The 26,393-nt window shown below is 42.2% G+C and overlaps 1 protein-coding gene across 1 annotated transcript in view; it reads right to left on the reverse strand.

The window, feature by feature from the left end:
• Positions 1–26,393, reverse strand: part of dnah3 (dynein axonemal heavy chain 3) — a 170,403-nt gene that overhangs the window by 117,973 nt on the left and 26,037 nt on the right. The window contains exons 5-14 of the mRNA XM_068003063.1: positions 21,442–21,631; positions 20,794–20,989; positions 18,071–18,196; positions 16,752–16,947; positions 16,199–16,378; positions 11,815–11,951; positions 10,764–10,869; positions 8,701–8,879; positions 5,149–5,333; positions 114–237 (exon numbers count right to left, since the gene is read on the reverse strand). Coding sequence (XP_067859164.1) covers positions 114–237; positions 5,149–5,333; positions 8,701–8,879; positions 10,764–10,869; positions 11,815–11,951; positions 16,199–16,378; positions 16,752–16,947; positions 18,071–18,196; positions 20,794–20,989; positions 21,442–21,631 — 1,619 coding nt within the window. The remainder of the gene's footprint in view (positions 1–113; positions 238–5,148; positions 5,334–8,700; positions 8,880–10,763; positions 10,870–11,814; positions 11,952–16,198; positions 16,379–16,751; positions 16,948–18,070; positions 18,197–20,793; positions 20,990–21,441; positions 21,632–26,393) is intronic.

Genomic DNA, 26,393 nt, shown 5'->3' on the forward strand with positions numbered 1-26,393 from the left:
AGGTTTTATTGGCATTATTCCCTGTTGCCTTGCTACAAAGTCATTTCACAAAGAACTGCTCTACTTCCACTCTATTTCCCAGGTGTAAGTAAGAAATGTTTTCAGATACAGACCGTTTCCTCAGCTCATCTTCTACATCGTCTCTCCTGTTCAGCAACCGGTCCCGATGTAAATCAAGCAACACTACAATTTGTTCTGGCCAGTTGAAGACCTGACTGTTCAGCTTTATATCGTCATCTTTAATATACAGGGAAAACCTAACAGTCAGAAAAGGATCATCCAAGCCACAGAATTTCTTAGCAATCACAATGAAACACTTGTATTTATATAGCATATCAGGTTGAACTGTTTCAACATCTCAAAACTGCTTTTGGAGTGTAGTGACAAATGGCAGCCACTCTGCACCAGCGTCATTCCACAGATGCAATGTTTAAGGGAGGGATATTTCCAAGTATAAAGGAAGACTGACTGCTCTTCTTCAAATAGTGGCAGCGGATCATTATCATCCACCTGAGCAGGCAGGTGGAGCTTTAGTTTAACAAGTAGTCAAATTTGGATAATGACACCCAACCAGAAGGGGCAGTAGAATTGAAAGAGGCAGCTCAGAAATGACAAAATGAGTTGAACAAAATAGAATAGATTTTTATGGGTCGTCTGATTTTTATGGCAGACCGAATTTCCTGGGTGCAACAAAAAATGGAAAATCTGGGAGGTTGGAGCACATGCCAGTAAAGGAATCGACTCAAATTTTCAGTATTCCATCCATTGCACCCAAAATCTCCTCTAATGTGTAAGTGGGCAAAACGGCAAATAAAATATATTGCAGAGAAGTATAAAGTACTGCACAGAGGAAGGAAAAATAGGTGACACACATACTTCATGAATGATGTTGAAATAGCTACGGATGGAGTATTAATAGAATTGATACTAAACATAAACAAACAATGCAGAGCAGAAAACAACAAAGCCAATAGAACACATAGCCAGAGCAGTAGAATATTGCTGGGATTCTCCTGCCTTGTCTCATTCATTTTGGTCTATTTTATGGAGATTGAAGAGGTAGAGGACTATTCTATATTCCAGAACCTCTGGATCTGACAAATCAGACAATCACTATGCTGATTACCTCCCGCATTCCTCCACTCAGAGAGCGGGGGAGTTTTGGAAATCGCCTCAGCTGCCTCCACTAGTCCTGATGATCTGGACAAAACGTGGACAAAAGAATCAATAAAACTAGGGGGATCCTGAAGAGTTATTGATTACCTCTCAACTGTAAAATGGGGATGAATGATTTAACAAAAATTGGGACTTAATCTGAAACATTTATAGATATATCCTTTTGTGTGCAAGAGACAAGGTTATAAAACAGTACTTTTCATTTTAAATAAGATGAACAAACTAAAATTCTGTCTTCCCCAACAGGATTGTGCTACGCAGTTTTACAGAAATATGAAGGGTGACGGTAGTGATAATGTAGTCAATCAGCTAATGGTTTCTGTTAGTTTTATCAGATTTGCATTTCCTAAAGATGCAAGTTCTTCCATTTTGCAACCCAGCTACTTATTTAGTTATACATTTACCCTGTGGTGACGATGCAAGGTAGCAATATTAGAAATTGAGGGAACTTTTGTGCTTTCGCTAACAGTGTTTAGAAATTGGCCGTACATTAAAAATTAAAGATGAGTATCCTAGATCTATTTAGGTTGAAATTTATTTGGCAGAATTCATATGCACGATTGGGCATATCATACCTGCAACTTTAGGCTATCATGAGCATTGTGCAAGTTTATTTTACATTACATAGAATTTACAGCACAGAAACAGGCCATTTGGCCCAACAGATCTATGCCGGTGTTAATGCTCCACACAGGCCTCCTCCCATCCCATTTCATCTAACCCACCTGCATATCCTTCTATGCCTTTCTCCCTCGTGTACTTATCTGGTTTCTCCTTAAATGCATCTATGCCTTCACCTAAACTGCTCCATGTGGTAGCAAGTTCCACATTCTAACCACTCTTGGTTTTATAAATCCACAGGAAGCATTATTCCACCATCAAATGCACAAGGTGTAAAAATAAAAGAGTAAAGGGAGTTTGGCAAATTACAAAGTTAGTTACGGGATAATGTCCTATTTTATGCCTGAGATCTCAGATATAAATCGATTGTTGTCTTTTCAATTTGGTAAAGTTTCTTTAAATTTATTCAAAACCTGTGCCAATCTGGTGTTCTTTGTGCTGCAGCTGGCTCCGCACACTTCACAGTCAGTGCTGCATAGAAGTTAAACTCTTTACTCCCGTAGGCAGCATGACATTTTTTTTCTAGTATTAGATCTTCAGCTCTGCTTGAATATTTCACTAAGCAAAAATTTTGCCAAGCTGCAGTGCTAAGTGCTTTATTAGAATTATTTTTAAGTTTCAGGACTCAAGTTGACCTCAAGTTTTGTTTTAAGCTGACAATTTGCTTGTTTCCACAGAGATACCATGGAACATCTATGCCTCTTATTCACAGCAGGGTCACAAGGCGGAGTGAAGTTTAGTCTCTCAAAGACCCAGTTTTAACCTATACAGTGTCCTTTCTCAGCTTCTGAAGCAAAGTGCTCAATGGGAGGAAGTCAAAGTGACTACCTCCGAAGGAAACTGCCAGCACTCCTGTCTCTGCTGTCAATCCACTCAGTTTGAACGTAGCTTGTTTACAAAAGGGCCCCCGTTTAAGCTGTCCGAGAAGGGTTTAATAAAATACACAAAAGTATCAGTAATGCATTGGACCAGACTGTGGAAGAAATTATGACAGAGAATGCAGTATTAGCTTATTGGATGGTAAGGTTCCTCCAGAGCTCATGATCGAGATGAAAAGTTAATATTATGGGGACATGTAACTTAATTGCGCACAAAGAAGTTGTTTAAGGTAGAAGCAGGAAAATTGCCCCACCAACTGGGGTCTAATGTATTTTATAGCTTGGCCAGTACCTGAAACATTGGGACCATGCAGGGGAAGATTCTAATCAAACACCTCCAGACCCTCCTCCCGATCTTTTGACAGATAGTCCGGAGGGGCAGGAATAATTTGTACCGCATGTCTCGTGCTCGTGCTGCATGACCTTGGGATATCGCTGTGTGTGCAGAAGTGATGTGTTGCACACAAAGCAACCAGTATGCGGAATGCAGGATGAAGATGCACTGAATAACAGGTCCCTGACATGTTCAGTCGTGCTGATACCACCACATAAAATGGTTACTGTGGCTCAGGCGAGTGAGAACATATATTGCATCACTACTAATTTAAAACTTTTATTCAAGGCTCTGACACATGCTCCATAAAGAAACCAACCTTCTGCACACAAATTAATTAAACAACAAGGACGGGGTTAAAAACACTGGTATCTATCAGAGTTATTGAAGTTAAAAGTAGAGAAGGACATAGAATTGGCAAGTCCAAATTCAGGGTGATTTCCCCTCCAAACTGACATTAAAATTATCTGCAATATGTATAACATTAAGAGGGTACTGGAGGATCTTTTAAGTCTAGCTGACGACTTTTTGATATATGGATACATGAGGGGAAGTAGGTTTTAAAACTCTACTTGCTATACAATGTATAATGATATTCATAATATTTCTAATGATATATTCAATGAGACAAATTGGTAATGATCTATGCTACAGATTAGACAGACAGGTACAGGATGTTGATGAAATAATGCATCATGCTGGCCGACAATATTTTGAAGTCAGCAATAAGGGGACTGTTTGAAGACATGGGCAGGATAAGGGTTAATATGTAATTTTTAAAAGAACAGCCGAGGTTGGACACAGAATCTCATGCTTCTACTTTCCCCACAGGAATGCAAAAGCCAAGCCTCAGGATAAAATAAACACCTGCACGCTTACCTTATCCAGCATGAAAGGGCCCATACATGGTACTAGGTGAGACTTAAATATTGTGGGTCCAGTGACCTCGAATGAGGAAGATAATATTTATGGGAAAGTGATGGGAAATAACATCTCGCCCATGTCAATCAATAGTATAACTTTATCCAATGGTCATATATACACATCGTGTAGTTTAGAGAGGTAGTTTCATGCCTTATAAGGACATTTAGATTAGTAATTTGTAGCTGAGAACGGTATAAAAAGTGGCAAAATTGTAACGGGACTTTAGATTCGACCCAGGAAGTTTGAAGTGCTATATACTCAATGGACCTCGTTTTGCAGAATCAGGATTGCTTGATTTTGTAAGTATTTTACCTTATTGGAAGGATCAAACTTTGAATAAGCGAAACTTTGCTCGTGTGCGATTTGTCCAACTGTCATGGAATAAACTCACCGAAAACTAGCTAGCTAAAAGTTCGAATTGATACATACGTAGCAACATTCCACAAATTGGTCCGTCCAGCTTTAAAACACACTTGTCCCCGCAAAGCCTTGCCTGCTGTGGTAACTTTAATTCCTTGAGAGCTGGATTTAACTTAAAGGTTAACATTTTTAATATAAATCATACCAAATTTCTTTCTGTGGAAAGATGATCAGAAATCTGAAACGTGACAACGTGATTGAACGTAAAACCTACTGCTAAAGAGTATTCGGTTAACTTATATATTCTGTAGGAGAAAAATATAAGCCCCGATTTTAACCCGGAGTGGGAATCGTGTGGGTGGGGCAGTAGGGGCAAGCCAATGCCAAACCCACCTGACCTCGGCAATTTGAAACTTACTGTTTTTGGTGCTGTTCGGCTCTGCTGCCGGGTAAAACTGGGCAAACCGGCCCACACAACGACCAGTTGTCTTCTAAAATGGCAATCGGGATCCATTATGGAAGCCTGATTTGCATGTTAAAAGGGCCTACGACCTAAAACAGGTGTGCACTCCAGCCGCCGAGCAATAGACCACTTTCAGGATGGCGTCGAATGGATCGGGAGTGGGAATGAGGCGGTAAGTTTTCCCCGCGATTCCCAGTGGAGCCGGTGAAAATCTCCCCCCTTGTTACCTTTGCTAGTGTACCTTCTGATGTGCCTTTGCTACTTGCGTTTAAATTCGAAAAGGTAGTAATTAAGGAAATCAGAACAGTTTATGCTAATACTACATGGATGTGTTAAAAAAAAAATTTAAATGCTCAAATCATCCTCTAAATTATACGATACATGTTGCTTACCTGGTAGTGTGGCATAGTCTAACAAAAAATCCAATCTGTCTGCTGCTTCAAATATTTCTTCTTTTAGTTTAATAATAGTGACATCATTGGATTTTTTCATGAAATTGTCCAGATCTACCAGCTCTTCTGTGGTCTCAGGTATTTCACTGATTCGATCAGATATCTCCTCATAGCGCTGAACAATACTAGAGAGGGGAGAACAGCAGTTAAAAAAAAGAAAGCCACCGCACGTTTCATTCTGTACATTTCTTTTGCCTTTAAGACCAGAGCTGTAGCCTTTGCGCACATAGCTGCGGGTGTCATATTTCTGTGTCACTGTAGGCACTTTGAATTAAGAGGGCATCGTCAACAGCGGGCATACAGTCCTCCTGCTACCGGCAATGTATGGGCCTTAGAATAGTGATCCTGGAGCAAGGGTCTGGCAGAGCCAGCAGCAACTCCAATGTAAATTTGCTGGATTCACTAAATCTGCTGCTGGAAAGACCTAGTTTAAAAAAAGTTGGATTTGGTGAATCTGGCAAATTTATATTGGTGTTGTTGCTAGTAGTGCAAGACCCACGAGTCAGGAACCGTCAGCACTAGCACCCTTCTAAAACAACTTTTGTATGGTTCTTTTAATTTGGATTCTGGGGATCCATGTTTATGCTGATAAACCCATTTTCTGTAGCCCAGCAGCAGACTCTATGGCCTCGATTTTAACAGCCCCACTGGACGGGCAAGAAAAGGTCGGGTGATGGGTTAAAGTCTTGAAAATCAAAATCCCGCCTCCAACCCACCGCGTTCCCTGACCACTGTAATATTAACGGCGGCAATTTTTTAAAATTTGTTCATGGGATGTGGGCGTCGCTGGTGAGGCCGGCATTTATTGCCCATCCCTAATTGCCCTTGAGAAGGTGGTGGTGAGCCGCCTTCTTGAACCGCTGCAGTCCGTGTGGTGAAGGTTCTCCCACAGTGCTGTTGGGAAGGGAGTTCCAGGATTTTGACCCAGCGACGATGAAGGAACGGCGATATATTTCCAAGTCGGGATGGTGTGTGACTTGGAGGGGAACGTGCAGGTGGTGTTGTTCCCATGTACCTGCTGCTCTTGTCCTTCTAGGTGGTAGAGGTCGCGGGTTTGGGGAGTTGCTGCAGTGCATCCTGTGGATGGTAAGCACTGCCTTTGATGAGGCTCTGGCTAAAAGCAGGCGGGGGCCTACTCAAGATGCAAAACCCATGGCCCGATGATGTCATCAGTGTCGCGACATAATATTAACGTCAAGCCAGGGGGAGCCTGGACTCTCTGCTGCCCAGCAGCAGCACAACGACGGGACGAGCTGACTGACCAGAGGATGCCAAAGTAAGTCTTAGAAATTTCCTTCTGTTCGAACTCCTTGTGGGCCAGGAGGAGCAGGAGGGTTCTCTCCTAAGCCCCGCAAGGAGTCCTTAAGCCTATCCAACCCTGGCCTCCCTTCGATTAGAAAGGAAAACTCCAGCCTCGGCATCCCACCGATTGCATAGGAAATCCCCTACTCCTACTGAATGCCGGGGACCATTCCCATGGGTTCCCGGCTACGGTCTCCTGCCGCCAAATTCCCACTCCTACCCGCTGGTCAGGTAGTGAAGCTGACCGAGTGTAGGGTGGGGCTCCGGGAACTTTTTTTTAATGGGGTCCTGCCGTTAAGATCAGCAGGGTCTCCACGACGCCAAACTCCACTGAGTGTGCCGCCCGCAACCGGGCACGCAAATTGGGCGCGAGCTATGAAGGCTGCAGCAGTATTAATGGGGAAGGTACAGTTAAAGCCCCAAAGGAGAGCCAGAGATCTTTGGTTTTGTTTGGGTAATGGACCAGGATTTTTAATTGGACACCTTCAGGTGACTTGTAGTAAGTTTCTAATTTATGTGTGCCAGAAGTTGCTATTCATATGTCGGTGGTCTTCATGTTGAGTTAGAGGTCTGTTCCCTGTGAATGTTTGTGCTGCTGTGCCATGGCTGTAATGACAGAATAACCCAAAGCAGCAATCGGGCACCTCTGCAGTTTGCCTTGCAGAGAATTGGTAAGAGGGAAGAACCATTGTGTCAAGCAGTCCATGGAGACAAAGAATCATATGAAGAATGATGCTGCGAGAATAGGAGGACGTACTGCTTTGACTGTGATGCTCCTTGTTTCATTCCAGTTGTACGGTCCGGGGAAGGGTTAGGGTTAGAGTTAGGATTACTCCTCCGTGGTAAAGAGACAATTGTTAGAGGCCCAGGTAAATGACTTCAGCAGATGTCAAGGGGCTTGTGGTTGTTTCCCCTGGTCTGCTTCCAAATAAGCCACATCGCAAATGGGGGTGGGGGGGGGGGGGGAGCGGTGGTAAAGTACTGAATAGGTGTCCATCAAATCTAAAGGACTTTCAGCGTTTGGTAACAAGTACTGAGCCAGCAAACTATTTTTTATTCAAATAGCCTTACTACAAGTACAAGAAACTTATTACAAGTCACCTGAACCCTTCTTGAAAATATTAGGCCATCCTTAAAAGACAAAGTGCACTATAGAACCATAGAAAAGATACAGCACAGAAGAGGGCCATTTGGCCCATCGTGTCCGCGCCGGCTCGAAGAACAACCAGGTGCCCATTCTAATCCCACCTTCCAGCACCCGGTCCGTAGCCCTGCAGCTTACAGCACTTTAGGTGCAGGTCCAGGTACTTTTTAAAAGAATTGAGGGTCCCTGCCTCTACCACCAATTCGGGCAGCGAATTCCATACACCCACCACCCTCTGGGTAAAAAAGTTTTTCCTCATGTCCCCTCTAATCCTTCCGCCAATCAGCTTAAATCTATGTCCTCTAGTTCTTGGACTCTCCGCTAGGGGAAACAGGTACTTCCTGTCTACTCTATCTAGGCCCCTCATAATTTTGTACACCTCAATCAATTCTCCCCTCAGCCACCTCTGCTCAAAGGAAAACAACCCCAGCCTATCCAATCTCTCCTCGTAGCTGCAATTTTCAAGCCCTGGCAACATTCTTGTAAATCTTCTCTGCACTCTCTCCAGAGCAATTACGTCCTTCCTGTAATGTGGTGACCAGAACTGCGCACAATACTCCAGCTGTGGCCTTACCAGCGCTTTATACAGTTCCATCATTACATCCCTGCTTTTGTATTCTATACCTCGGCTAATAATGGAGAGCATTCCGTATGCCTTCTTCACAACCTTATCTACCTGTACTGCCACCTTCAGGGACCTGTGCACATGCACTCCAAGGTCTCTCACTTCCTCTACCCCTCTCAATATATTCCTGTTTACTGCATATTCTCTTTTACTGTTTGCCCTCCCTCAGTGCATTACCTCACACTTCTCTGGGTTGAACTCCATTTGCCACTTTTCCGCCCACTCCACCAACCCATTCATATCTTCTTGGAGTCTACAGCTATCCTCTTCACTATCAACTACACGGCCAATTTTTGTGTCGTCTGCAAATTTGCCAATCATGCCCCCTACATTCAAGTCCAAATCATTATTATATACCACAAACAGCAAGGGACCCTTTTATTTCTTATCAAGCACGAAAGTGCCAAAACTTTTAACATACCTCATATTGAGATTCCGATTTTCCTGTACCACAGACTCAATCAAAGTCTCCTTTAGTTTCGCAGTGCGAGCACAGAGCTCTGCGTTCAGGCTGACAGCATCAAGGCAAAACATAGCAAGTGGGACAGTGACGTGCAGAGAAGCTATTTCATTCCACAGTTTCTGCAAACTGTTTATTTTCTGGCAGTAAGAGGCAGTAGTTAGCAAAAATGGACAGAATTCAGCAAACACAATAATTTGATGTTTAATCCCTTCCCATGCAACATTCCCCAATAAAACATACTGAGATTCCAATTTTCCTGCACCACAGACTTGTTTGGCAGATGAGCTGCTCCCAGACCACCTCCAATAACAGCCCATCAGGAGGTGCACACAAGTTGTTTGGGAGACTCAACCACTGACTTTCCCCCTCCTTTCCCCGGTGGAAAAGCATTTGGTTTCCATTTGCGCACCCCCCCCCCACCCTACCTCCACCCCCAATGGCCCAGCCAACATAGTAAATTCCTCAGCTTGATTTACCAAGTTAAAAGAAATTAAAAATAAAGTCTCGTTATGAAAGAAATACTGTAATATCAAACAATGTAAACTTTTCATTGGTGCAAACTAATAGCATTAAATTCTAAGTTTAACCACTTGAGAGCCACGTTTGGTTTAACAGTAGAATTTTTAACATCAATTACACCAAGATCCTCCCATGGTGGCATAGTCAGAAATCCTGAAACATGATAACTGCCCACACAGGTACTTAAGAGATTGTAAATAGATAACTTCCTGGGATCGCAAAGTTCTCGATACCTTAAACGTTCTAATGTTGTTATGCTGGCTCAAGGGAGATCCATTAAATAACAGTAACCAAATTACACTCTGCTCCTCTTTCTTCTAAAATGTGGAGAGACACAATGCACTTGCATCACAGCAAGGAAGTTATGTTGAACCTTTATAAAACACTGGTTCGGCCACAACTAGAGTATTGTGTCCAATTCTGGGCACCGCACTTTAGGAAGGATGTGAAGGTCTCAGAGAGGGTTCAGGAAAGATTTACTAGAATGGTTCCAGGGATGAGGGACTTCAGTTACGTGGATAGACTGGAGAAGCTGGGGTTGTTCTCCTTAGAGCAGAGAAGGTTTAAGAGGAGATTTGATAGAAGTGTTCAAAATCATGACGGGTTTAGATAAAGTAAATAAAGAGAAACTGTTCCCATTGGTGGAAGGGTCGAGAACCAGAGGACACAGATTAAAGGTGATTTGCTAAAGAACCAAAGGCAACATGAGGAAAAACTTTTTTACGCAGCGAGTAGTTATGATCTGGAATGCGCTGCCTGAAAGGGTGGTGGAAGCAGATTCAATCATGGCTTTCAAAAGGGAATTGGATAAATACTTGGGCTTCAGGGAAAGAGCAGGGGACTGGGATTAACTGGATTGCTGTTACAAAGAGCCGGCACAGGCTCGATGGGCCAAATGACCTCCTTCTGCGCTGCAATCATTCTATGATTGTATGGTTCTGCATAATTGCCTGTATAATATTTCTCTGAATTTCAGAGGGGACCAGAGAATCTAGTGTGTGCAGTTTAACCCAGCCACATGTATTTGACCTATTCACTGGTGCAGGCATACCAGCCTTCTAAGGATTTGATTCATGCTAATAGCTAGATACAGGCCAGTGTTGGTACATGTCATGACACTGTCACACAATGAAGTATATTGGGTTCTGTTGCATTTACCCTAATTGTTAGACTGAAACTGACAAAGTGCTGCATTACCATCAAACCACATCTTTATATATCTACAGTGGTGGCAATCCAGTCAAATCAGAGAGATTCAAATGTTCCTGATCAATTTATGCATAAGTTAGGTGCAAAATGTATTAGGTGCAAAATGTATAGTAGAACAAGGACCAATATCTAGCCAAGTCCTGCAAAACTTCAAAAGATTGTTCTGAAACAGAACTTCAGAAAATTGTAGAACTAGAACATTTTTATTGGCTGTGTTTCTGTAATAAACTATGAGCCGTAACCTTTCTACAGTGCAAAAAGCAGAGGTTTAAAATAGGTAGCAGTATATTTACCGTTATGAATGCTTCTATTGAATGTTTCGCCGACAGAAAAGTTGCAACATCTTGTTCTGCTTTGTTGTTCATAAGATCACTGTATATTTTATACACATTTAGGTAGCTAAACGAAGAGAAAATAACATATTTAGTGCACATAATAAAAGTTATTCTGTTTTGAAGAATTAAATGTAGTGAAGTAAACTTGTATTTTTACATGGGATAATGGAACAAACCACAATACCACAGAATGGAAAAGTGCAGGTTTGATTTTATCTCTGTTTAAGGTACTTGTGCTTAAGAATGTCAAACTCAGAAAGTATTTCAAGTAGTACAGTATTTGGTTAGGCACTCCATTGATTGCACCGTCACTGCCTATAAAGGCACCAGTGTTGCTGCAGTAAGTGAGGATCCCAGTGACCCTCTTTTCCCAAGTTGGACCTTTCAAAGATTAAACTGCTGAATTGTACTCCACAACCCTGATAGTGCTCACCTCTAGGGATTTAGCTTCTTGGCCAGAGTGCATGCTAAAAGCAAGTTCAGTTGACGAGAGTTGGAATACAAAGGGGAGGAAATTATGCTTCAGCTGTACAGAGCCTTGGTCAGATCTGGGCACCGCATCTCAAAAAGGATATACTGGCCTTGATGGGGATTTACCAAAATGATACCGGAGCTTATAAGGTTAAATTATGAGGTTGCATAAATTATGGGTTATATTCCCTTGAGTTTTGAAGTTTGAGGGGTGATCTAAATAAGGTGTTTAAAATAATAAAAGGATTCGATAGAGTAGATACAGAGAAGCTATTTCCTCTGGTGAGGGAATCCAGAACAAGGGGCACAATGTGAAAATAAGAGCTAGGCCTTTCAGGAGTGAAATCAGGAAGCACTTTTTCACACAAAAGGTAGTGGAATTCTCTCCCCAAGATAGTTGTGGATGCTGGGACGATTGAAATTTTCAAGATTGTGATCAACAGATTTTTATTAGGTAAGGCTATCAAGGGATATGGATCAAAAAAGAGATAAATGGTATTGAGGTTTTCAAATTTACAACAACTACATGCAGATTTACCTTTGAGGCCCGATGATATTTGCACTAAAAATTTCTAAGGCTTTGCTGATAACTTCATTGACCAGGAATTCTTCTGCTTTTACTGTACGAAGGATGAGACTTTTGTCTTTAACATCTGGAAAGAGTTCACACTCCACCTGTTAAAGAAACAAAAATAATGTACCATAACTTAGTAACCCTCTGAGGATGTAAGCATTCTCTACCATGATTAGAACGGTGAACCTTAAAATAACCCTTCTTCCCGATGAGAAGTTGTCTGCAGAAAGGGGAAAGTATTTTTTTTAAATCAACAAATCTCCCCGCAGCTGATTACAGAGCAGTTTGACATTGGCCTAGGAACAGATCATCTGCCTCTTCTCTCTGCCAGAAAGTGGAATCTGGTGTGGTGAGAGAACTCAAAGGCTGGAAAGACTAAAACAAAAAGGAACAGAAGAAATAAATAAAAACATTCAATCCCTCTATCCTCCAGCCACCTCATCACGTGTTATGTAGAAATTTCTAAGAACCACCAACGTGACAAGTGCACAGTACAAGGGACAAGCAGAGGAGGGAAAGCATTCCTAGTTTATAAAACGGAGGCCGTTTCTATCTAATTTCTAGTGCGATTCAGGCAATTTATCCAGTGTAAAGGTTTAGAGGAGAAATTGATGGAGTGATTCGCAACTCACAAATGGAGCCAGAGGATGAGGTATTGGAGGTGCAGCATGATGTACCTGAATGGAGGCTTAGGAGACGGACTCCGGCTGTTGAGCATTGAGGCGACGATCTCCGAGACCCGTCATGAAAAGACAAATTCTTGAAGTGCATCAGAATTATCTGAGGGCGCTGCAAAAACTCCCTGAAGATATGTGACAGAGAGCGACAGAGTGCAATGCCATTCTTTGCGACGTTATCGTGAGGGTTTCTCTGCAATGCAGAGCACCCTGGAGCGAGTGGCAGCTCAAAGAACTTCTGCACACGTCCCACAGGGCACAGAGGCCGCCAGGCATGTAATTCCATTGATATATCGAGGAGAGATATCAATCTTCTGGGGCTATACACTGTGGTAGTTGGGTACTTGTAGACAGGTCTAGATTGCCTGCAGTGCTGCCTTATGAGCCTGGCTTCCTGTGTTGCCTGCTATTCCTCCTCCTTATTCTCCTCCAACAAATAAATCATAATGATGGTAATGCCTATAGGGGAAAAACATTTTGCAGCCTTCCCCTTCATTTTTATGGAAATTCTCCAAACAGGAAACAGCTCAAGGGAAACTTCCAAATGAAGCTAGAAGCCTCCAAAATAAAGAGCAAAAAATGTTGACAAAAGACCAATCCAAAGTAAAGTTATGAGCATCTAATAGCATAATGAAACACAGCAATTCATCTTCAACAGCTGCTGTTCTAAGTTACCAATATATCATTGTGGGATGAGTTAGATTGATTGCTCCTAGGGCACAAACTTTGGAAATTAGGACTTATGTCAACCTGGCCTAAACCCATTACTTGCATGGCTGCACCGTAGCTAAAACAGGTGCATTTTCTACCTTCCTTTATTTTCAGCAGAATTTAGGGGGGTGGGACTTAAATGGGTGTAAAACTGGTATTATCCCCTGCAAACCCCTGCGGGTGCTGGAAATCTGAAATAAAAACAGAAAATGCTGGAAAAGCTCAGCAAGTGGAGAAAGAAACAGAGTTAACGTTTCAGGTCGAAGATCTTTCGTCAGAATTGGAAGATGTTAAAGGTTTTAAGCAAGTACAGAGCCAGGGAGAGGAGGGGAGGGAGGAAAGAACAAAAGAGAAGGTCTGTGATAGGGGAGAGGATAAGGGTGATTAAATGACAAAAAGGTGCAAGGCAAGGAGGGTGGTAATGGGACAAGTTAAGAAACAAAAGATCAGTCTAAAGTAGTTGTAAATGGCAACAGCGGAACCATTACCAACACTTGCTGTCTGAAAAAATGGGAGCTGTGGTTATGATCTGAAGTTATTGAAATCAATGTTGAGTCCGGAAGGTTGTAAAGTGCCTAAACGAAAGATGAGGTGCTGTTCCTCGAGCTTACGTTAAGCTTCATTGGAACAGTGTAAGAGGCTGAGGGGACAGAGAGGTCAGAGTGGGAGTGGGACGGAGAATTAAAATGGCAAGCAACCGGCAGGTCAGAGTCATGCTTGCGGACAGAGCGGAGGCATTCAGCAAAGCGATCACCCAATCTGCGTTTGGTCCCCCAATGTAGAGGAGACCACATTGTGAGCAGCGAATACAGTATACTAAATTAAAAGAAGTACAAGTAAATCGCTGTTTCACCTGGAAGGAGTGTTTGGGGCCCTGGACAGTGGGAAGAAAGGAGGTGAAAGGGCAGGTGTTGCATCTCCTGTACTCGCATGGGAAGGTGCCGTGGGGAGGAGAGCGGGTGTTGGGGGTGGTTGAAGAGCGGACCAAGGTGTCGCGGAGGGAGCGGTCCCTTCGGAATGCTGAAAGGGGAGGGGAGGGGAGGGGAAGATGTGTTTGGTGGTGGGATCGCATTGGAGGTGGTGGATGATGATACGTTGAATATGGAGACTGGGGGGGGTGGAAGGTGAAGACAAAGGGGACATTATCCTGGTTCTGGGAGGGAAGGAAAGGGGTGAGGGCAGAAGTGCGGGAAATAGGACGGACACGGTCGAGGGCCCCGTCAACTACAGTAGAGGGGAATCCTCGGTTGAGAATAAGGTGGAGGTTAGGCTAGTGCTAGTCAATATCTTACTCTAGAGCAATGCAAATCAGAAGTGATGCGGGACCTGACACTGAACCCTCCTTCTTTGTTCATTTAGATGATGGATTTACTTTTAGAAGTTACTGCTATTGCCATGCAATATAGATAAAACTTGCATTTTTCAGTTACGATGTTTTTGGTCTTTGCAGTGCTTTTTTTATTCCTGTTGAAATTCAGTTGAAAGGAATAACAATTTATATTGTTGCTTTTATATTCTAATCAACTTTTCTCCCCTAAAACATTCAAAGCAACATCTCGCCCTGAACAAGTAATTTAGGACAATTAAACGCATGCTTTAACGCAAACACACAAACAGTCATCAGTACAACAACATTTGATGTCCTGAGTCTTCCCTTAATTTCAACTTCTTGTGTAGTCTGACGTGATAGGTATTGTTTTATCACCATAATTTTGTTCGTCATGATTTATTACGGCTTTTGTTTAATTAACTGCACAACATGGGATGGAACTTTCAACTTCAGTGGGGGCCGTTAATGAGGCCAGATCAATTGGCTGCCCGTTATAGACCCCGCCTGATTTTCCTCTGATCAGATCATCCGTTTTAAGCCCCCTCCAAAGTTGAAATTTAGTGTCCTTAACCCAGAAACAGTGAGTAACTGTAGCAATAGCTTGGAGAGTTGGAAATCAGTGGGGAAATAAAAATCAAAAACAAATTTATCAAAATATGTTCTGGTGGGTATTCATAGTAAAATACAAACTCTTACAATAAATTTGAAAATGCATAATTTTAAACCATTCTATTAATTATAAAATGTTCCCTCAACAAGCTTGGAATAATTAATGGGTTTCCAAGTACTTTCGTTTTTATGTCACATGACCTACCCACATAATCCAATTTGACAGATTGGCCAATCTTCCTTGCAGTCCTTTCAATTTATTCAATTAAATTTATGATCCTTGTATTTCACTATAATGAATTAATTTTCTACTAACTTCCTTTGCTCCCCCATTTCATGTATTTTTTTCTCCTTTCTTGCTATGTTTTTCTGCATCTCTTATCATTGCTCAGCAGAGACCAAGCAGGAAGGCAACTTGTTCCCATGTCAGTAACATTCTTATACTGGCACTCGGAGGTGAATGAGAGATTTGAGTTGCCTTGTTTCCCTCCATCTATCTATGGAAGTGTTCGCAGAAATAGCACATTAAAACCAGAGGGAGAGATGGAGAAATCACAAGGTCCATATCTGTTCAGCTACAATACTGGAAAACATTAGGCCAAAAATATGCAGCCTAGTCCTCTGAAAATTTAAAACATTTTTAAGATTACTTCGGCCCCCTTACAAAGGAGGCTGATTAGAAGTTTAAAGGTTATTTGGAGGGGGGGGATTGCTCAGGCAACCTAGCCCCCTGGAGCAGGTGGGCAGCCAAGATGCACCACTAGTGGCATGGGTGACCATTGGGGCTATGTAAATTAAAGGATCTACTGCTAACCCCACATACTTGGGCAGGGTAAGTGCCAGAGGTTCAGGGCAGGCGCATCCCAGCATTTACACCGGGATGCAGTCCCGGTAGATTTTCAGCCCCCATGTCTGTTTACCAGCTGCTAAAGCTGTATATCTAAGAAGTAGGAACCACTAATAGAAACAAGTGCATTATTAGCTTCTTTGGACAAAACAAAAGTCTAAGATTGTTAGATACCTTAAGAATTCCATCAGCGCTGTTTAGAATTTCCATGTAGCATCGATTAAGTAGATCCCAGCACTCATCCAGACTTGGTTCAAAAATGATTTTAGGTTCTTCCACTTTCAGTTTGAGGATCATGATTTGAGGCCTAACATATCTCATCTCATGGAATTCTTCTCCAAAATCATTTCCATCCTGTTCAATCAATAGCAGTAAATATTACCAAAGGCCCTTTCAAGCATGTGCATAAATGTGGTTGATATTACCACCATCACATCTAGGGAAAATAAATTTTTGTTTAAATAATCAAAGAAATGAGTTCACAAAGAAACTTCTTATTTGCAGTGTAGAGTTCTACCAGACTATCAAAGCTTAACAGCATAGTATTTATTAAAATTATACAGTTTACATAACGTGACATAAAAAGATAAACATGACAACAGCATTTTGTCTGTCTACCCAGCTAAACAAAAACATCCCTAATATTTGTTCAATAAAATGTGTATTTTTAATGCCCTTTGATTCATGCATACCTCACTAATTATTTAATGAAACATTTCTATAGTACCTTGTGTACTGTAAAAAATGAGAGGAGATCCTCCAAAGAGTTGGCAACAGCCTCCCTTAGTTGCAGAGACATGACAGAGGCAGCACACGCAAAGAATTCTTTAACTCGCTGAGTGGAATCACAATCATTTTGTGGCACCAGATGCATCCACTTCTCTTTGTGAGTAAGGAAGAGAGTTGCACAGGTTGGAATCCATCTGCAAGCACAAATTAACAGGTTAATTTAAGTTTCAAGGAAAAAAATACTACTCTTCTAAAAAGCCAAGAGAGACCAAGCTCACCACCTGTCTGATAAGGTTTCATCAGAGGCCCAAGTCAATTTCATGGTCGAGCATCATTAAAATATCGGTGAGCTTTGACAGGCAGCTCGCTGATTAGACAGTGGAATCCAGTGGCTACTCCGTGAAGATGAACTGTCAGTTTAATCTCAAAGAGGAGGGGTGGAAGAGATGAGAGCCGCGCAAGGTCCGGCAGCTGGCTGAAAGATTTTTTTAGGGCTCCTCCTGGCCCCACAAAAAGTGGCCTCCAGTGGTTCTTTGATGACCAATAGTTTAGCCGCTCTACATACAGTGCCACTAGCAGGCCGTGCTCAGCGTGGGCTCTGCATGTTCCAGCATCAAAAGTGCTTCAGAGTTCTATGTACGATTAGCATAAATGAATGAGTCTCCTGTCCATTTCCAGAGCGAGCCTTTTGGATGCCTGCTTCCAGGCCCACTCTAAAATTACGGCAGTCCAGACTTTGGCAGCAACAGAGTAGCAAGTCCTTCACTGTGATTTTGGTCTCACAACTACCCTGCTCCCACCAAAAAACAGGAAGGTACTGAGACCAAAATCAGCCCCAATAACTATGCAAACTATCTTTGTTTTACATTCGGAGCCAATTTTAAAATACACCCCAACACCAAGATTCACATCTAGCCCAGTCTGATGGGATGAAAGTCTCCTCCAACTGTTGGCTGCAAAGCTCTCCATGCCATGAGTTGATCAGTCTCATCTCATTTCCTAGCGGGTGTAACTTCAGTAAGGAGATAAGTGCTATAGGAAACAGAAAGATCACAAGTTTCCAGTAAGGGCTTGCTTTTGAATTTAGGGTAACAGCATATTCGCAGACAAAGTGGAAGGAACTTTAACTTATAACGCATTTCACTATGACTGCTTGAAGATGCTGCTGGATGCATACAGTTACATTTTTTTTTCTTTCAGTGGCACCCCTCACCTTAAAAAGCCCCAAAATTAATCAATGATGCAAAAAGATTGTAGTGTATAAATGATCATAGTGCTTCTACATGTTTTCATCTACATAAAATATACCATACTGACATGTTTTCAAGGATATAACGAGCCTCTGAACAGTGCTTCCTGACCAGATCTTCAAACTCCTGAGGGAGCAGAGGAAGGTCTTCTATTTTTACTTCCTTCAGTCGAACAAATCGGAAATCACCGAACCTGAATGAAGCAGATGGTTGAGTTATTAAATCAGTACACCTGCAGATTGAATTGCACCCTCCTGTTTCCATTTAAGTCTAATCGCTTGATTGTCATGTTGAGCGTCAAAAAACATAAAACAATATTCTACGCACATTTACTTCCTTGATTTCAATTACAGGGGCATTTCCTGTGGTGGATATTACAGCAGCTGCAATTTGATCTCAGCACCAAATGTAGGTCTTCAAATTTAGACATTTCTGAGGAGTTAAAGTTGGCTCTTGGGATTTCTTAGCAGGAAACTGCCAACAGGGCTAGGATATCATTGAAAGGGTTTGTGAAGAATAAATATGTATTATCGTATTTTTATTACCCAGTTTGAACAGGACATAAATTTTACTTTTCAAAAAAAGGACTAAAAGCTAACTCTCAAAATCTACTTAATTTCAAGAGTTTGCGTTAGCATAAGATAGCATCACCCAGTACAAAAGCATTAAATTAATTGATTTTACAGTATTAGATTAATTCATCAGCAACAGCAGACAAATGAAAATGGATGAGAAGCAAAAAGCCATTCTACTGCAGCTTTCAAAGGGAAGTTTAACAGGTGATTTTATTAATACTATTTTGGCCATGTCTAATACTAAATTCAACTTCCTCGTAAATCTAAAATGCATTCGTATTGCACAAATCTTACAATCTAACATAATTATAATCAGGCTATATTTGAAGGTACACACCAGTTTTACTCTGGATCAAGGGTACATCCAATTCAAGTATATATAAAGGATATTTCATGTAGGTCTACATTGGAAGATTTCTATGTTTCAGACTAATTGATGCATTTTGGAAGGAAAAATTAGGAGAGGCAATAAAAACTAAATGATACTAATTGGATAACTCTTTCAAAGAACTGGCACAGGCACGAGGGGCCAGAATGGCCTCCTTCTGTACTGCATGATTCTATTCTATGATCAAGGAAACGGAAAGATCGCAAGATTGGTGAACCCATACAATGAATTATTATGACCTCATAGGCGCTGAATTTGTTGTTTTAATTCCGTTCAAATGCCCAGCCACCTCTCATTTATTTCTATAATGTTGTTAAAATGGCCTTTTTGTTTTACACATAAAAAAGAATCAAGTATAGTTTAATAGGCCAGACCCACAGTGGTCGATAATCCGAATGTACAGTATGGGCAAGAAGCCTCGGCTACCGGTCACACACACTGGGAAATTGCGAGAGTGTTGCCTGTGATTTTCAGTTCATTAAAATTAATACGCAGCCATCGCGTGAAGCTCCCTGCTGTTAGCACGAATTTGTAAAATCCTCTTTTCAATGTGCGCTTTCACAAGTTCTCCTTTCCTCTCCTGAACAACAACAACTACTTGCATTTATATAGTGCTTTTAACGTAGTAAAACGCCCAAGGCGCTTCACAGGAGCATGATCAAACAAAATTTGACTCGGAGCCACCTAAGGACAAGTGACCAAAAGCTTGGACAAAGAGGTAGGTTTTAAGGAGTGTCTTAAAGGAGGAGAGGTGGAGAAGCAGGGAGGTTTAGGGAGGGAATTCCAGAGCTAGGCAGCTGAAGGCACAGCCGCCAATGGGGGAGCAATTAAAATCAGGGATGCACAAGAGGCAAGAATTGGAGGAGTGCAGAGATCTTGGAGGGTTGTAGGGCTGGAGGGGGTTACAGAGATAGGGAGGGGTTAGGCCATGGAGGGATTTGAAAACAAGGATGAGAATTGTAAAATCGAGGCATTCCCAGACATGTAGGTCGGCTAGCACAGGGGTGATGGGAGAATGGGATTTGGTGCGAATTGGGATACAGACAGCAGAGTCTTGGATGAGCTCAAGTTTATGGAGGGTGGAAGATGGGAGAGCAGCCAGGAGAGCATTGGAATAGTCCAGTCTGGAGGTAACAAAGGCATGGATGAGGGTTTCAGCAGCAGATGAGCTGAGGCAGGGGTGGAGACGGGCGATGTTAAGGAGGTGGAAGTAGGCGGTCTTGGTGATGGAGCGGATATGTGGTTGGAAGCTCATCTCAGCGTCAAATAGGACACCAAGGTTGCAAACAGTCTGGTTCAGCCTCAGACGGTGGCCAGGGAGAGGGATGGAGTCGGTGGATAGGGAACGGAGTTTGCGGCGGAGACCAAAGACAATGGCTTCGGTGTTCCCAATATTTAACTGGAGGAAATTTTTGCTGTCGGACAAGCAACATGACAAATGAGAGACAGTGGAGGGGTCGAGGGCAATGATCCTTGCTGGATACAGGTCTATGGACATGGGCACCCTCTGATACCTCACTATTATTCATGTGTAAGCTGGGCCAATGAGTAAAAGCTATTCAATTACAGGGGGCATCATAACCATGCTTGCAACTAAAATTGTGAACTCTGATTACTTGTAGGTCATCTAAAATACTTTAACAATAAGGACTTTGGGTTGACTCAAATGAAGATATACAACTTGAATAAAATAGAATGGTTTAGGCAACCGTTTTACTGGTATAACTGCCTAGTCATGCGCTGTACGTAAAGTAATTTCTATAAAAGACAAGCAAAAAGAGGTTGCGTAATCAAACTCAAAGTCAGCTTACGAGTTAATTCTCTTACTTTGTGTACCAGAACTCCTGTAGTTCAATCATCATTGGATTGACAACGAAAAGATGAGATTCGTTCCAAGCCTTAGCTTTACTGTACGCATTGTGCCAAGGAACTGGAGCACGAATTACTCTATGAGGGAAGGGCCGAGGCACAGAAGAAACAAAAAGCCGCATCCTTTCAAAAGGATCCTTCAAGATGTAGTTAACTGAAAAAAAATTGCAGTAAAACATTGAATTAACTTCACAAACATGTAAAATTTGTGAGTTTAATTACCCTTCCTTCCCACCGATCATAGCCACTGCCTCCCCTCTCCCCCCCAATCAAAGCCAGTTTCCCCTTTCTCCCTGATCGCAGCCACTGCTGCCCCTCTCCCCCCATCGCAGCCACTGCCTCCCCTCTCCTCCCGATCGTAGCCACTGCCACCCCTCTCCCCCTGATCGCAGCCAATGCCTCCCCCCTCCTCCTGATCATGGCCAGTGTTTCCCCTTCCCCCCGCCCCCGATCGTGGCCAAACCAGACCATTGAGGAAAGCAGTAAGTGGAGTTTCTGCATCACTTTCCCGCAAAGAGGGAAAGTGGGAAACCTAGAAAGGGGAAATACACAGTGCTTCCTTTTAGCATTTTATCCACTATCAGTAAATTAAGATTGTTATCTTACCAATGGCTTTCCTAAGACTGCTATCATAGTCACTGTGAATCTCCTCAAGCAATTCAAAGCGCAGTGGCTGCAAATCAGGAACATTTTTAAGCTCCCTTGGCAACAGTTGTTCTATTCGGTTTATCTGTTCAGGCTTTTGTGGTTCAATCATCTCACGTTGGATGCCATTATCAATGTAATAGACATATCTCTGTGAAAATATCGAAGAAAACTGACTCTAACATTCATATATCCATCGTGTTTCAGTGGTAAACAAATGTAATGCAAAATAAAAATACTTTGTAAAACTATATATACCATTAGTTAAGGGTGTTGCTAACTCTTTCATCAAGCTCATATAGTTTTTTTCTATTGTTTATATTTCAGTACAATTTTGATTTTTTTATATAAAGTAACATTTTAATTTGGTTTCTTTTAAAACTATAAATGGACCCTTCTTTAAAAAAAGGATGAATTATGTAGATTTTATCCCTATGAGTAAAGGAACTAGAAGCAAGCATTTTTCATTGTGCTTTTACAAAATGCTACTTCAGAAAATATTGCACATTGATGACGATTACAAAATATAATGAAACCCAAGTGCAGAACATATGTGATTTGTTTGTCTTTACAACTTTATTGAAAGTAGCCCCACAACCATGATGGTTCATGGGTTACACAACCATAGCAATGTGCCACTGCAACATGCCACCTCTCTGGGCACAACATTGTGCCGGATGTTATTACACCTCCAAAGAAACAGTGTGCAAGGTTTGAATTAATTTTTGTAAAGTATATGTATTACATAAACAAAATTCTGTCTACCATAAACATAATCTGCACTTCTGGTATAAAGTACAAACCAATCCTGAACATTATAACTTTGGTGTTTCTTAGTGATTCTTTCAAATGATCTCCTGATAATACACCAATATTAATCTGTTATCCTCTATGCATACATTAAAGGAAGTGGGGGAAAAAAAGAACATTTTTAAAGCAATGAGTATACAAGATCAGTTTATACAAAAATGGTTATGCTAAATGGTAGAATAAGTCAATAAAATGGAAATAAAAAAGAAAAACAAGCTGTAAAAAACCTCAGACAAAAAGGAGAGGGGGGGTGAACTCTGGAAGGAATGTAGGAATTTGCTAAAAAAAAAGTTAAAAGGGATATTAGAGGTGCAAAGATGACACGGGATAGCAAAATATGTTAGCCTAGAAATTCGATGGCGCTGTGTCCATTATTTAGGTGACGTCTCCTCCAGTGTTGCCACTTGCCACGGCCATGACTCTCTTCCTGCCCGTGTTGGCCAGCATGCTAACCTGGGGAAGAGGGTGTGAGGGTGGGCTCAGCCTCCTCTGATGCTAGCCTGCTGGCACAAGTTGTGCACAACCTTCTCCTGCAAGAAAGGAGTGTGTTAGTGACAGTCTTGCGAGGTGTTCAGAGAATGTGCCTGCCATGGTCAAATAGTTGGTATGCAGTGTGCAAGATGTGAGAGGTGTGAGAACATAGGAACACAGGAACAGGAGTAGGCCATTCAGTCCTCGAGCCTGTTCCGCCATTCAATGAGATCATGGTTGATCTGTATCCTAACTCCATTTCCCGCCTTGGCTCCATATCACTTAACACCCTTGGCTAGCAAAGATCTATCGATCTCAAATTTAAAATCATTAATTGAACTAGCATCTACTGCTTTTTGTGGGAGAGACTTCTACCACCCTTTACGTGAAGAAATGTTTCCATACTTCTCTCCAGAATGGCCTGGCTCTGATTTTAAAGTTATGTCTTCTTGTCCTAGACTTCCCCACCAGTGGAAAAAGTTTCTATCTACCCTATTAATTCCTGTCAAAATCCTAAACTCCTTAATCAAGTCACCCCTTAACCTTCTGTATTCTAGGGAACACAGCCTAGTTTATGTAATTGCCTCATAATTTAACCCTTAGAGCCCTGGTAACATTCTGGTGAATCTGCGCTGCACTCCTTCCAAGGCCAATATATCCTCCTAAGGTGCAGTGCCCAGAACTGTACACAATACTCCAGATGTGGTCTAACCAGAGCTTTGTATAGCTGTAGCAAAACTTCCTTCCCTTTGTACTCTAGTCCTCTAGGTATAAAGGCTAACATCCCGTTAGCCTTTTTGATTATTTTTTGTACCTGACCACTACATTTTAGTGGTCTGTGTACATGGATCCCTAAATCTCTTTGGACCTCCACTGCTCCTAGCTTTTCACCATTTAAAAAATACTCAGATCGATCCTTTTTTGGTCCAAAATGGATGACTTCACACTTACCTGGGTTGAAATCCATCAGCTACAGTTTTGCCCACTCACTTAATTTATCAATGTCTCTTTGTAATTTTATGCTCCCATCTACACTACTTACTGTGCCACCAATCTTTGTATCATTGGCAAACTTGGGTATATGGCTTTCTATTGTCTTATCTAAGTCATTAATAAATAAAGTGAACAGTTGAGGTCCCAGCACAGATCCTTGAGGGACACCACTAGTCACCCTTCCAATTAGAGTATCTACCCATTATCCCTACTCTGTCTTCTACCACCTAACCAATCTAACCAGGTCAATAATTTGCCTTCAATTCCATGAGCTTTAATTTTAGCTAACAGTCTCTTATGTGGAACCTTTTTGAATGCCTTCCGGAAGTCCATAAAAACTACATCCATAGACATTCCCCTCTATACTACTTAAGTTACTTCCTCAAAAAATTCAATTAGGTTCATTAAACATGATCTACACTTTACAAATCCATGTTGGCTCTCTCTAATCAGCTCAAAATTTCTCTACGTGCTCAGTCACACTGTCCTTAATTATAGATTCCAATAACTTCCCCACAACAGATGTTAGACTGACAGGGCTATAATTTTCTGGTTTCTCTCTCTCACCTTTCTTAAAAATGGAATCACATTTGCAATTTTCCAATCTAAAGGGACAATTCCTGAATTAAGAGAGTTTTGGAAGATTATGGCTAAAGCACCTGCAATTTCCTCACCTACTTCCTATAATACACTGGGGTGGAAACTATCAGGTCCTGGGGATTTGTCAGTCTTTAGTGCCATTATTTTTTCTAATACTATGGGCGCTAAATTGGGCCGTGTAGCGCCTGTTGTTTCAGTGCTACACGGCCTCCCATCTTGGCTGCGCACGCACGTTGCCAGCGTGACGTGCGCCGGACGCCATCTTGGTATAAGAGTTAGCGCAGGCGCAGATAACGAACGCCGGAAGCATGTAAAGTAAGGAGAAAATGGATACAATCAGTGTGCAACACTGATTTAAAGTGATAGACACCATTTTGGGACTTAACACTCAACACAACGCAGTCCTAACCCTGACCATCTGAACGTGTCCTAGAGTGCCTGGAGGACCCCAACCAGCGCTATTTAAAGGGACCATGCAGGATTTATAGGTTAGTGGCTGGATTATTGCTTCTAGCTGCCGAGACATTTGTAACTGTTTTTGGAGTTCTCCTATACTTGAATACTAGGATGCTGGGACATAGCCCGACACTTAGAGCCAGGACATGCAGGAGTGAAGTTAGGAAATGCTCCTACACGTAAAGGGTGGTAGAAGTTTGGAACGCTCTTCTGCAAATGGCAGTTGATGCTAGCTCAATTGTGGATTCCAAATCTGAGATTGATAGATTTCTGTGAAGCAAGGGTATTAAGGGATATGGGGCTAAGGCAGGTCTATGGAGTTAGGTCACAGATCAACCATGATCTCGTTGAATGGCGGAACAGGCTCGAGGGGCTAAATGTCACTGCTATTTGCTGCCTCCTGATATGCGCCACTTTCTCCTGCAAGAAAGCAGACGTGTATCTGGGTTATCCCCCGTCATGGTTGAATAGCTGCCAGTGTCTGTGACCTGTGAGTTGTGGGTGTGTGGCTTGCAACAGTGGTAATGTGTGAGGGTGAGAGGAAGCACCTGATTGGAAGAGTTGAGTGCTGATTGAAATGGTTTGTTGGTATGTTGGTGATGGGGGGTGTAGTGCATGGAGCAGTGGATGCGGCTAGTGGTGCAGTTGGTGGGAGACGCCACTTGACAGTTGACCTCACTCACCTTGACCACTCATGTCAAAGCACTGAACTTCTTCCTGTACTGCATCCATGTTCATGATGCTGTGCGCCTAGCATTGACTTCGTCCCCCACTGCCTTTTGGGTATATATCTGGGGGGCCTCTTGTCCCCTCCGCCCCCTGTCACTGTCCCTCCTTCTGTCCACCTCTTGCGCCAAGGCCTCTAATGCATCATCAGAGAACCTTGGTGCACGCACTCTTGCAGGCCTGGTACAAATTCAGATCGGCAGTTTGGTGAGGTCTGGCGTGCGGATTGGAGGATGTGGGATTTAGTAGTGCGCAACCTTTATTCACTGTTTTAACATAACTGATCAGTGTGTAAACATAGGGACAGAAACTGCATCTGTGTTTTACGTGTGCGATGTCTGATCTCCGTTCAGACTCTGTGCAGGCAGCAGACTGTTATTTTCAGCAAATAACAGGTACCAGCTACCTTTAAGAGATTTCTAACAGACAGCCTGCCTTTAAGAGATTGGGGCTCCCCCTGCTAGTGGAAAGTGCAAATTGCATGGATTCCTCGTTCAACGCTGATTTCCAATGCAGATTGCAGGTAAGTCCTCAGGCCTGATGAAAGTCTCATCCTGCCTGTGCAGGGGCCACTGGGCACAGGGTAATAGCAGATCGCGGCTACCCCAGCCCAAAAACAGGTCCTATCCAAATTTTCCCCCTGTGTTCTTTAACTTTAGTTAGTTCCAGTTGTTGATTCATTATTAGTTTCCTTGGACTGTCAGGTATATTGTCCTCTTCCTCTACTGTGAAGACTGATGCAAAGTAATTATTCAACAAGTCTGCCATTTCCATATTTTCATTTGCAATATTACCCACTTCTGTTTTTAAAGGGCCCAAATTACCCTTGACTACTCTTTTTCTTCTAATATAACTGT

This window comes from Heptranchias perlo, chromosome 22 (genome assembly GCF_035084215.1).
Source record: "Heptranchias perlo isolate sHepPer1 chromosome 22, sHepPer1.hap1, whole genome shotgun sequence".
Lineage (NCBI taxonomy): Eukaryota > Metazoa > Chordata > Chondrichthyes > Hexanchiformes > Hexanchidae > Heptranchias > Heptranchias perlo.